The sequence below is a fragment of the Pristiophorus japonicus genome, chromosome 2, assembly GCF_044704955.1.
Source record: "Pristiophorus japonicus isolate sPriJap1 chromosome 2, sPriJap1.hap1, whole genome shotgun sequence".
Lineage (NCBI taxonomy): Eukaryota > Metazoa > Chordata > Chondrichthyes > Pristiophoridae > Pristiophorus > Pristiophorus japonicus.
Genome location: NC_091978.1, coordinates 104,002,746 through 104,015,873, shown reverse-complemented (window position 1 = coordinate 104,015,873; position 13,128 = coordinate 104,002,746). Strand labels below are relative to the sequence as shown.

At 46.1% G+C, this 13,128-nt stretch overlaps 1 protein-coding gene across 3 annotated transcripts in view; it reads right to left on the bottom strand.

Annotated features, from left to right (window-relative positions):
* Positions 1-13,128, bottom strand: part of atp8b5b (ATPase phospholipid transporting 8B5b) — a 506,562-nt gene that overhangs the window by 79,031 nt on the left and 414,403 nt on the right. For all 3 annotated transcript variants that reach the window (XR_011588690.1, XM_070868497.1, XM_070868507.1), the window contains exon 21: positions 6,291-6,396. Coding sequence is in view for 2 of the 3 variants with exons in the window: in XM_070868497.1 (XP_070724598.1) it covers positions 6,291-6,396 (106 nt within the window). In the remaining variant the exon portion in view is untranslated. The remainder of the gene's footprint in view (positions 1-6,290; positions 6,397-13,128) is intronic.

Genomic DNA, 13,128 nt, shown 5'->3' with positions numbered 1-13,128 from the left:
GTGCGAAATTGCCTGTCGCTTTTCACGACATTACAACAGTGACTACATTTCAAAAGTATTTAATTGCTAGTAATGCACTTTGAGATGTCCTGAGGTCGTGAAAGGCACTATCTAAATGCAGGCCCTTTCTTTTATAAAATACCTTTTCTCATACTCTCTTTTGGCCTTTCTGATCTTCCTTTTCGTAACTTTCCTCTATTCTTTATATTTGTTGTGCCTTTCATTATTATTCCGCCTGTAAGTTCTAAGTGCTTCTATTTTCTATTTTCAAATTTCCAAATCCCATATTCATCTGTGGATTTTCAACCTTCAATACACCCCCTCTTTTCTTTACTGCCATGAGACAAGGGCTACCTCAGTCCCAAGCCCCTTTTGTGGCGAATGAAGCGCTCGCCACATCCTGCAATCCTGGGTACTTGTAGAACTACAGTAAATGAAATAAAGGCAGTATAGGCATCCAATAGAAGCACGGTGTTAAAAAGAGAGTAGATTGGCTTGTGTACAGTTTGCAATTGTTGTATTTAAATAGAATGTGCAATCACATGGTGCTTTGTTATTTATGGAGTTAGTTATGCAGGATAGGAAGCACTATTTGGTGTTAACTTATTTGCTCAGATGATGATTTTTGGAAAGCTCATGTAGGACAAAGATGGCTGATACGTTGTTCTGTGATAGGATTAGAAGTGTTTTGAGGTAATGTCCCTTTATTGCTAAGTGGGGGAGAAGGAAGTAAGGTAGTACTGCCAACAATAGACTGTGTTACACAGAAGACATTCAATAATGAATGTGCTCTCATAAGAACGTAAGAATTAGGAGCAGGAGTTGGCCATGCGGCCCTTTGAGCCTGCTCCGCCATTCAAAAAGATCACGGCTGATCTTCGACCTCAACTTCATTTTCTCGCCTGATTTTTATATCCTTTGTTTCCCCCAGAATCCAAGGGGGTGAAGTTGCCCCTATTTATAGCCCCGTTAGCGCCTCGCGGGGGGTGTGGGGGGGCGGCGCAATGGCATTTTTGCCCGGGGAGGGGGGCGTTACTGCCTCCTGGGAAATTGCCCCGGAGGTTTGGAGGAACTGTCCCAGCAGCGGCACACTCCACGATTAGCGCCCCGGGATAGCACTCAACCGCCGATAGTGACATAGCCGTGCACACTGAACTCTCACTGCCCCGCGCCACATGGGGTAAATTGCCCCGCGGGCCGCAAGGCTGGCAAGGGCGGATGTCAATATCCGCTGCCGGGGCGCCCCTTAAAGAGGAGGCCTCTAGCACCCTGTGCCGCCATCTTTTTTTGTTGGCTGACTCTTCGGTTGGCCTGACAATGGCCATCGTGCAGCCCGGCACTCCGTTTTGGGTGCCGGGCTACTGGCCCAGTGTAACGCGTCCCTGGTGGCCCAGTGGCGGCCACCAAAGGGCCATGCAGAGTCCATAGCAGCCCTCCACTTTAATGGAAGGGTTGGGGCGTTGTGGCACATTAAAACTACGCAGAGCATCTGCGCAACGTCGGCCTGCTCCACATAGTGCTGGACAAAGTACCGTGCTTCTGACCCGGGAGCATCCCTCAAAGGAAGCGGATTGCCGGAGACAGCGCTCCACTTCCTTTGAGGGGTGGAAGGACCAATTCCACATTGGGTGGGACTTCTGGGCCGGGCAATAAGAGTCCCAGCCCCGGGAGGTTACCGCCCCCAATCAAGGCGAGGGGCAATTTCGCCCCCTAAAAATCTATCTATCTCAGCCTTGAATATAATCAACGATTCAGGTAGAGAATTCCAAAGATTCACAACCCTCTGAGTGAAAAAATTCCTCCTCATCTCAGTCTTAAATGGCTGACCCTTTATCCTGAAACTATGGGCAAGAACCTCCAGTTTTTAGGTCATCGCCCAAAAATGGGCATTATTTCCGGCATGGGCAGTAAAAAAGGGTTATTCAGATCACCGGCTTCTCGCCCATTCACAAAACACCTAGTTTACATTTTTGAAAATGGGCGTTACCTTGAGCGATATCAAACGGGCTGTAGCGTTAAATTTTTTTGATCTTCTGCCGTAAAGTATGGCCATCCTTAGCAACGGCATGGCAATTCTGGAGGTCAAGGGTCACCATGACATGTGCAGAAAAGGAGACAGAGAAGGACTGAAGGCGTGGCTGGGTGTGGTGTGGCTGCTTTGGGAGGAAGGAGGGAGATTTTAGAGCTTCACAGCAAGTAGGCAAACAAAAAGCTGGTACCAGCCACATAGTTGACCGAATTTGCCCTATAATGGAAGGAGAGTAGGAGTCATCACAGCACGCTATGGTGACTGAAGCTAGAGAGAGCAGTGAGGTGGGAGAGGAGCACATTGGAGGCCGCAAAATAGCCAGGAGGTTCTCGGACGAGGCAAATGCCTCCCTCCTGCAGGAGGTCGAGTCACGCTGGAGTGATTTGACACAGTGGGCATGGGAAGCCCAACCAAAGGCTTACCAGAGGTTATGGACCGAGATAGCAGAGGTGTTTTCATTGACGACCAAAGAGGTGCGTGAGGGCAACCAATGCCGCAAATGATGGAACGACCTTGTGGGATCCGCAAGATTAAGTATTACATTTATTTACATGTACTTATGTATTTATATAATTTGATTTGTAACAGTCATGAGTGAGTATCAGCGGATGTGGGGTCTTGCACTTTTACCGGGAATGTTTTACTCAAAGCCTGCGGTCACGGTGTACGTTTTTAGGTAAAGAATGATAATAATCATAATAATTATGATTACATCTGTCGGTTATGTGTTGTATCAGTCTCTGTGACAGTCCCCAACAATGATATCACATAATGATCTCGTGCCATGTCGTCCTGTCACCTTTTACAAAAGAAGCTATCGACAACGAGGTCCTTGCAGAGGCGAACGGTTGGGGGGGCCACCAGTCCCCAGCGACATAACTGAGATGGAGGAGCAAGTGCTAGCACTCATGGGGAAGCAGCCCCGAACGCATCTGCAGACCCTGAAGTGATGCCACATGAGTAAAGCTTACACCATTGCATGATGTAAAGTCAATAGATGCCACACCAACTCATATCCGACCAATCATATATGACAGATGATTTCTAAAAGTGTCATAGAAATAATGCTGGCCAAATGAAAATCATTGCAATGCACAATGTGTTGATGGTGTTGAAATGTGATGTCTGCCATGATTTTGAGAGCGGTGGTGCTTTTGTCGTGCATATGCTGTGTGTCGCGCTGGACTCACCTTGTTACCCTAGCACCCCCTTCTCCTCTAACAACCCCATTTGTGTCTTGCAGCTCAGCCAGCAGCACGGCCACAGGCAAGGCCACAGAGACCAAAGATGGGGGCGCGGGGCAGGAGTCGGCGGACGATCCTACTACATCTGGTGCTGAGGAGCTCCAATTGACACCCGGCAATCCGCTGGGTCTGTTCTCGACGGATGAGAGCGCGGCCTTCGAAAAACCTGCATCGCCACGCTAGAGAACCCATCCCACCCCAAGGCCATCTATTGGTCCTCCGTTCATTCCCGCCTCCACTCTGGAGGTGCTGGCCCCAAGCACCTCTCCACAGGGCCCCCCATTTGTCCCCAGGACGGCACCGATCCCACGGAGGTCTCATGGACGCGGCAGATCTGTTCTACGAGCGTGACATGACAGCGGAAGATGGTACATTTGTCCAGTAGGACTGTAGACATTGGTAACCAGCTCATCGAAGCTTTGGGGGACATATCCTGACACCTGGCCACCATAACTGAGTACATTCCGCGCATGGTGGAGTCCCTGGATGTGATAGCCAGGAACACTGCTGCCACAGCCCTCCCAGTGATCCCAGAGCGCGGCACTCCACCCCTAGGTCCCGTACCACCACTGTGAACGACAGATGAGAACAAGGACCAAGATGCTGTTATTGCATCAGAGAATATTGCCCCCTTGGCACCCCCTGCTCCCGTACCCGTCCAACTAACGCATCTGCCTTCATCACCCACAATGAGGCACCGCCTGAGGAGCTCCTCGGCCAGGTACGTGGAGTAAGGAGGGGAAGGGGTAGAGGTGGAGAGAAGGAGAGGGTGGAGGTGCATGTGCGCAGGTGATGGCTGTGTTATATTTCCATCTGGGGACTGGGGACCACGCTCCTGCTTTGCCTTTGTATTCTGTATTGCTGGACATGTTGAACATGTGATTTATGTCAATGATGGAAAAAGTGGGATGTGGGCGGGGGTTTGGGTGTTATTGGCTATGATACTTATGATTTCAGACCAATGTTGCGATTAAACTTTTGTTATTGAACATAATCTTGTTGCGCATTGTCTCACATAGCTGGACCGTTACACACTGGTGATTCCTTACCATGAAAGGGTTAAATACAACTTCACATCAATCAACGTAAACTTTAAGTGGCACCAAGGTGATGGGCAATATTGATGTCTGAGCTGCACACACACACAGCAGTTTGCCAGCGTTGTCACTCACATTAGCGCTCTTTCAGTCAAATCTTTCCGATATCAGCTCCTCATGCAAAAGTGGGATTTAACAAATGCCTGCCACACTGCTGGCGTTCGTTCCGGTTAGTTCCACTTTTTGTGGGCGGTTTTTTGAGCGAGCGCTATTGTGGGCGATATGTGTGCGAGGTGGTGAAATTGAAGAGGGGCGATCACCATGGCCGCTAGTTTGGGTAAATATGCTCTTTGCGACAATAAACAGTCGCGGGTGTTAATATTGAATCTCGGTGTTAATTTTGTGCGGAAAGTAACGCTGGCCGATATTATGGGCATTGAATTCACCCATTCTGCTGCTTCCGCCCAAAAAAAGTGGGTGGGCGGTGATATTTTTTCTCATCGTTAAGCCCATTGAGAAAATAACGCTCAGCAATAAGTCTCCTAAAAAAGCACGTCAGTTTCCATTTTGTAACAGAATGGGCGATATATAGGCGTTATACGTCATTTCAGCGGTAAAATGGGCATTAAGTGGGTGTTAAGCATGCAAAAAAAATGGAGGTTCGAACCCTATGTCCCCTAGTTCTAGACTCTCCAGCTAGGGGAAACAACCTCTCCACAGCTGATGCCTCTTGCAACATTCACTGTGGACTCCTGCGAGTGCAGGTCATCAGGATGCCCTAGTCTATGTAGTTCTGGCTCCAACACCAGAAGTATCCAAGTCCAGCCCTTCGTGAATGGTGAAGTTATGAAGGAAACAGCTGGTTATCACTATTCATGACACACGATCTGTAGTATCTGCAGAGCCCCTGGTTATTACTATTCATGACATATGATCTAGAGCATTCTGCATGCCCCAACCGACTTATCTAAACAATGAAAGACCCCAATAATCCTCACGATACCCAATCTTTTAGAGGCATATAGCTTGTTGTACTGCTCCTTTGCCATTCTTACTGGGGCCATTATCCATGGGAGCATGGGGTAGGCTTTGAAACCTGAAGCCAACCGTTGATGTGAATTTCTTCTCTGAAGCGGTCAGGGAGGCTAATGTGAATAATGAAGGCAACTCCCAGCATATCGCATTTTGTCACATGCAATCTGTACACTGAAGGCGTGAAAGTCCAGTTGAGGGGGGTTTCTGTGGGGGCACGTAAAGCAACGTGGGTGTCATTGATTACACTCTGGTCCTTGGGGAAGCCAGCAATGCCGTAAATTTGGATTATCTCGCTGTTGCCTTGCTGTGATACCAAAGGTGGTGAATTTGCCAGCTCTCAAATGCGTGCCTATACTGCAGACTGGCGAATATAACATAGATCGCCCGTAGCTGCAGGTAAAATTTTCTGTGTTCAAGGAGGATTGGGTAAATTCTGTAAACTATTATAATCTACTGTATTGCCTTTGCTATTGTTTATCTGTCATTTTTAATAACTTGGGCAAAGCATAAGTAACTATCTTATAGTATATTTTTTCTGGCACTTCCATAAGTTGAGGCAATCATGAGAGGGTTTGTGAGACATCAAATCAGTTAAATAGTTATTGGTGTTGAAAACAAGAGTGAAACAATATGTGTGAAAGATCCAAACACTTAACACCCATGTACTCTCTCTTCATGGAACCAAGAATGAAGACTTCCAGAAATAACTTTTTTCATCCGCAATGGGAATATTTTTCTAAAAAATAAAAATTTGTGTGCAAAGCTTCACTTTAATTATAAGGAGGAACGTACTCCCTTTCACACATTAAGATCAATTTACAAGTTTGCGTTCCTGGCTTTGCTTCCCGGACACAAATCTGTAAGTTCTCATGCGCTCTCAATATTTTCGGCCCATTACTCTGTATTCTACTGTGTGTGAAAGATAGTCAAATTTAGTTTCTCTACCTTAGTTCTGCACGTACAGCTTCTGAATTGTTGCCTTCAATGGTGAATATTTCACTCATGTCATCCTGCAGCATATTACATGCATAACCAATATTGACAGCCGTCTCTGTAAGAAAAAATATTTTTTCCATTTTGTCATTTTGAAAATAATTTTTGTAAAGCAACAGTGCAGATTTGTCTGTACTGTTATATACTTAGTATAAGATAGGAATATTGCACCGAGGAATCTGGTCAACGTATAAGTGCGTTTCCAACAAATCAAGAGTGTGGACAGAAAGTTGGGGAAAAGGATAATTGACTGACATAGATGGAAAAATGGACGAGATCATCACACACATCTCTTTTATTATTAATCTGGAAAGATGCCAAACAAAAAATATAAATTACCTCCTAACCCATCCAGAGCAATAATTAAGAAAAAAGACCACATCACTGAAAACTTAAGGGAACTAAATTCATAAATGACTCATGAGTATAAGTGTGACGATATGTGACTCCAGACCCATAGCACTGTGGTTGACTCTTAACTGCCCTCTTTGAAATACCAAACTGCTACGACAAAGTCAGTACTGTGAAACATAGAAAGTAGGAGCAGGAGTAGGCCATTCGGCCCTTCGAGCCTGCACCACCATTCAATAAGATCATGGCTGATCATTCACCTCAGTACCCCTTACCTGCTTTCTCTCCATACCCCTTGATCCCTTTAGCCGTAAGGGCATATCTAACTCCCTCTTGAATATATCTAATGAACTGGCATCAACCACTCTCTGCAGTAGGGAATTCCACAGGTTAACAACTCTCTGAATGAAGAAGTTTCTCCTCATCTCAATCCTAAATGGCTTATCCCTTATCCTTAGACTATGTTCCCTGTTCTGGACTTCCCCAACATCGGGAACATTCTTCCTGCATCTAACCTGTCCAGTCCGTCAGAATTTTATATGTTTCTCTGAGATCCCCTCTCATCCTTCTAAACTCCAGTGAATACAGGCCCAGTCGATCCAGTCTCTCCTCAAATGTCAGTCCTGCCATCCCGGGAATCAGTCTGGTGAACCTTTGCTGCACTCCCTCAATAGCAAGAATGTCCTTCCTCAGATTAGGAGACCAAAACTGAACACAATATTCGAAGTGAGGCCGCACTAAGGCCCTGTACAACTGCAGTAAGACCTCCCTGCTCCTATACTCAAATCCCCTAGCTCTGAAGGCCAACACACCATTTGCCTTCTTCACCGCCTGCTGTACCTGCATGCCAACTTTCAATGACTGATGGACCATGACACCCAGGTCTCGTTGCACCTCCCCTTTTTCTAATCTTCCACCATTCTGACAATATTCTGCCTTCGTGTTTTTGCCACCAAAGTGGATAACCTCACATTTATCCACATTATACTGCATCTGCCACTTGTTTGCCCACTTACCTAACCTGTCCAAGTCACCCTGCAGCCTTTTAGCATCCTCCTCACAGCTCACACCGCCACCCAGCTTAGTGTCATCTGCAAACTTGGCGATATTACACTCAATTCCTTCATCCAAATCATGAATGTATATTGTAAATAGCTGGGGTCCCAGCACTGAGCCCTGCGGCACCCCACTAGTCACTGCCTGCCATTCTGAAAAGGACCCGAATCTCTGCTTCCTGTCTGCCAACCAGTTCTCTATCCACGTTAGTACATTACCCGCAATACCATGTGCTTTAATTTTGCACACCAATCTCTTGTATGGGACCTTGTCAAAAGCCTTTTGAAAGTCCAAATACACCACATTCACCGGTTCTCCCTTATCCACTCTACCAGTTACATCCTCAAAAAATTCTAGAAGATTTGTCAAGCAGGATTTCCCTTTCATAAATCCATGCTGACTTGGACCGATCCCGTCACTGCTTTCCAAATGTGCTGCTATTTCATCTTTAATAATTGATTCCAACATTTTCCCTACGACTGATGTCAGGCTAACCGGTCTATAATTACCCGTCTTCTTTCTCCCTCCCTTATTAAAAAGTGGTGTTGCATTAGCTACCCTTCAGTCCATAGGAACTGATCCACAGTCGATAGACTGTTGGAAAATGATCACCAATAAATCCACTATTTCTAGGGCTACTTCCTTAAGTACTCTGAGATGCAGACTATCAGGTCCCGGGGATTTATTGGCTTTCAATCCCATCAACTTCCCTAACATAATTTCCCGCCTAATAAGGATTTCCTTCAGTTCCTCCTTCTTACGAGACCCTCGGTCCCCTAGTATTTCTGGAAGGTTATTCGTGTCTTCCTTCGTGAAGACAGAACCAAAGTATTTGTTTAACTGGTCGGCCATTTCTTTGTTCCCCATTATAAATTCACCTGAATCTGACTGCAATGGACCTACGTTTGTTTTCACTAATCTTTTTCTCTCACATATCTATAGATGCTTTTGCAGTCAGTTTTTATGTTGCCAGCAAGCTTCCTCTCATACTCTATTTTCCCCCTCCTAATTAAACCCTTTGTCCTCCTCTGCCGAATTACAAAATTCTCCCAGTCCTCAGGTTTGCTACTTTTTCTGGCCAATTTATATGCCTCTTCCTTGGATTTAACACTATACTTAATTTCCCTCGTTAGCCACGGTTGAGCCACCTTCTCAGTTTTATATTTACTCCAGACAGGGATGTAAAATTGTTGAAGTTCATCCATGTAATCTTTAAATGTTTGTCATTGCCTATCCACTGTCGAGTCTTTAATATCACTCGCCAGTCTATTCCAGCCAATTCACGTCTCATACCATCGAAGTTACCTTTCCTTAAGTTTAGTACCCTAGTCTCTGAATTAACTGTGTCACTCTCCATTTTAATAAAGAATTCTACCATATTATGGTCACTCTTCCCCAAGGGGCCTCGCACAACAAGATTGTCAATTAGTCCTTTCTCATTTCACATCACCCAGTCTAGGATGGCCAGCCCCCTCGTTGGTTCCTTGACATATTGGTCTAGGAAACCATCCCTAATACACTCCAGGAAATCCTCCTCCACCGCATTGCTACCAGTTTGGTTAGCCCAATCAATATGTAGATTAAAGTCGCCCATGATAATTGCTGTACCTTTATTGCACGCATCCCTAATTTCTTGTTTGATGCTATCCCCAACCTCACTACTACTGTTTGGTGGTCTGTACACAACTCCCATTAGCGTTTTCTGCCCTTTGGTATTCCGTAGCTCCAGCCATACCGATTCCACATCATCCAAGCTAATGTCCTTCCTTACTATTGCATTAATTTCCTCTTTAACCAGCAACGCCACCACACCTCCTTTTCCTTTCTGTCTGTCCTTCCTAAATGTTGAATACCCCTGTATGTTGAGTTCCCAGCCTTGGTCACCCTGGAGCCATCTCTCCGTGATGCCAATTACATCATATCCGTTAACTGCTAACTGTGCAGTTAATTCGTCCACGTTATTCCGAATATTCCTCGCATTGAGCCTTCAGGCTTGTCTTATTAACATCCTTTACCCCTTTAGAATTTTGCTGTAATGTGGCCCTTTTTGCTTTTTGCCTTAGGTTTCTCTGCCCTCCACTTTTACTTTTCTTCTTTCTATCTTTTGCTTCTGCTCCCATTCTACTTCCCTCTGTCTCCCTGCATAGGTTCCCATCCCCCTGCCATATTAGTTTATTCCCTCCCCAACAGCACTAGCAAACACATCCCCTAGGACATTGGTTCCGGTCCTGCCCAGGTGCAGACCGTCCAATTTGTACTGGTCACACCTCCCCCAGAACCGGTTCCAATGTCCCAGGAACTTGAATCCCTCCCTGCTGCACCACTCCTCAAGCCACGTATTCATCTGAGCTATCCTGCGATTCCTACTCTGACTTGCACGTGGCACTGGTAGCAATCCTGAGATTACTACTTTTGAGGTCCTACTTTTTAATTTAGCTCCTAGCTCCCTAAATTCATCTTGTAGGACCTCATCCCATTTTTTTACCTATATCGTTGGTACCTATATGCACCACAACAACTGGCTGTGCACCCTCCCTCCTCAAAATGTCCTGCACCCACTCCGAGACATCCTTGACCCTTGCACCAGGGAGGCAACATACCATCCTGGAGTCTCGGTTGCGGCCGCAGAAACATCTATCTATTCCCCTTGCAGTAGAATCTCCTATCACTATAGCTCTCCCGCTCTTTTTTCTGCCCTCATGTGCGGCAGAGCCACCCATGGTGCCATGAACTTGGCGGCTGCTGCTCTCCTCTGATGAGTCATCCCCCTCAACAGTACTCAAAGCGGTGTATCTGTTTTGCAGGGGGATGAGCACACGGGACCCCTGCACTACCTTCTTTCCAGTGCTCTTCCTGTTGGTCACCCATACTCTAGCTGGCTGTGTATCCTTTACCTGCTGTGTGGCCAACTCACTAAACGTGCTAGTCACGTCATTCCCAGCATCGTGGCTGCTTCAGAGTTGATCCACCCGCAGCTCCAGTGCCGCAATGCGGTCTGTCAGGTGCTGCAGGTGGATGCACTTCCCGCACAGGTAGTCGTCAGGGACACTGGAAGCGCCCCTGACTTCCCACATATTACAGGAGGAGCATAGCATGTGTCCGAGCTCTCCTGCCAGACTTAACCATTAGATTAACTTAATTTGGCAACGACAATGCTAAAAGGTTACTCGCTGATAAGAAAAGAAAAAGAAAAACTACTCACCAATTACCAGCCAATCACTTACCCCCTTGGCTGTGACGTCACCTTTTGATTTCTTTCTACTTTTTTGCTTTCTCACCCTGTTGCAGCTGCACCAGCTGGCCTCACGAACTCCTGCTGGGCCTTTTTATAGGCCTCCCCACGCTGCCTCTCCAATGCTCCTCGAACTACCCCCTGCCTCACGAACTCCGACTGGGACTTTTTATAGGCCTCCCCACGCTGCCTCTCCGACGCTCCTCGAACAACCCGCTGCCTCACGAACTCCTGCTGGGCCTTTTTATAGGCCTCCCCATTCCTGTACCCCATTCCTGCTTTCTCTCCATACCCTTTGATCCCTTTAGCCGTAAGGGCCGCATCTAACTCCCTTTTGAATATATCTAACAAACTGGCCTCAACAACTTTCTGTGGTGGAGAATTCCACAGGTTCACAATTCTCTGATTGAAGATGTTTCTCCTCATCTCGGTCCTAAATGGATTACCCGTTATCCTTCGACTGTGACCCCTGGTTCTGGACTGCCCCAACATCAGGAACATTCTTCCTGCATCGAACCTGTCCAATCCCGTGAGAATTTTTTATGTTTCTATGAGATCCCTTTTCATTCTTCTAAATTCCAGTGAATATAAGCCTAGTTGATCCAGTCTTTCTTCATATGTCAGTCCTGCTATCCTGGGAATCAGTCTGGTGAACCTTCGCTGCACTCCCTCAATAGCAAGAATGTCCTTCCTCAGATTAGGAGACCAAAACTGCACACAATACTCAAGGTGTGGTCTCACCAAGGCCCTGTACACCTGCAGTAAGACCTCCCTACTCCTACACTCAAAACCCCTCACTATGAAAGGCAGCATGCCAGTTGCTTTCTTTACTGCCTGCTGTACCTGCATGCCTACCTTCAATGACTGATGTACCATGACACCCACATCTCGTTGCACCTCCCCTTTTACTAATCTGTCACCATTCAGATAATGATCTGCCTTCCTGTTTTTGCCACCAAAGTGGATAACCTCACATTTATCCACATTATACTGCATCTGCCATGCATTTGCCCGTTCACCTAACCTGTCCAAGTCACCCTGCAGCATCCAAGCATCCTCCTCGCAGCTCGCACTGCCACCCAGCTTAGTGTCATCTGCAAACTTGGAGATATTACATTCAATTCCTTTGTCTAAATCATTAATGTATATTGTAAATAGTTGGGGTCCCAGCACTGAGCCCTGCGGCACCCCACTAGTCACTGCCTGCCATTCTGAAAAGGACCCATTTATTCCCAGTCTTTGCTTCCTGTCTGCCAACCAGTTCTCTACCCACGTCAATACATTACCCCCAATACCATGTGCCTTAATTTTGCACACTAATCTCTTGTGTGGGACCTTGTCAAAAGCCTTTTGAAAGTCCAAATACACCACATCCACTGGTTCTCCCTTGTCCACTCTCCTAGTTACATCCTCAAAAAATTCTAGATTTGTCAAGCATGATTTCCCTTTCATAAATCCATGCTGACTTGGACCGATCCTGTCACTGTTTTCCAAATGCGCTGCTATTTCATTTTTAATAATTGATTCCAATATTTTCCCCACCACCGATGTCAGGTTAACCAGTCTATAATTCCATGTTTTCTCTCTCCCTCTTTTAAAAAGTGGTGTTACATTAGCTACCCTCCAATCCGTAGGAACTGAACCAGAGTCCATGGAATGTTGGAAAATGACCACCAATGCATCTACTATTTCTAGGGCGACTTCCTTAAGTACTCTGGGATGCAGACTATCAGGCCTTGGGGATCTATCGGACTTCAGTCCCTTCAATTTCCCTATCACCATTTCCTGACTAATAAGGATTTCCCTCAGTTCCCCCTTCTCGCTAGACCCTCGGACCCCTAATATTTTGGGAAGTTATTCGTGTCTTCCTTAGTGAAGACAGAACCAAATTATTTGTTCAATTGGTCTGCCATTTCCTTTCCTTGTTCTCCATTATGAATTCCCCTGATTCTGACTGCAGGGGAGCTACATTAGTCTTCACTAATCTTTTTCTTTTCACATATCTATAGAAGCTTTTGCAGTCAGTTTTTATGCTCCCTGCAAGCTTACTCTTATATTCTATTTATCCCCTCCTAATTAAACCCTTAGTCCTCCTCTGCTGAATTCGAAATGTCTCCCAGTCCTCAAGTTTGCTGCTTTTTCTGGCCAATT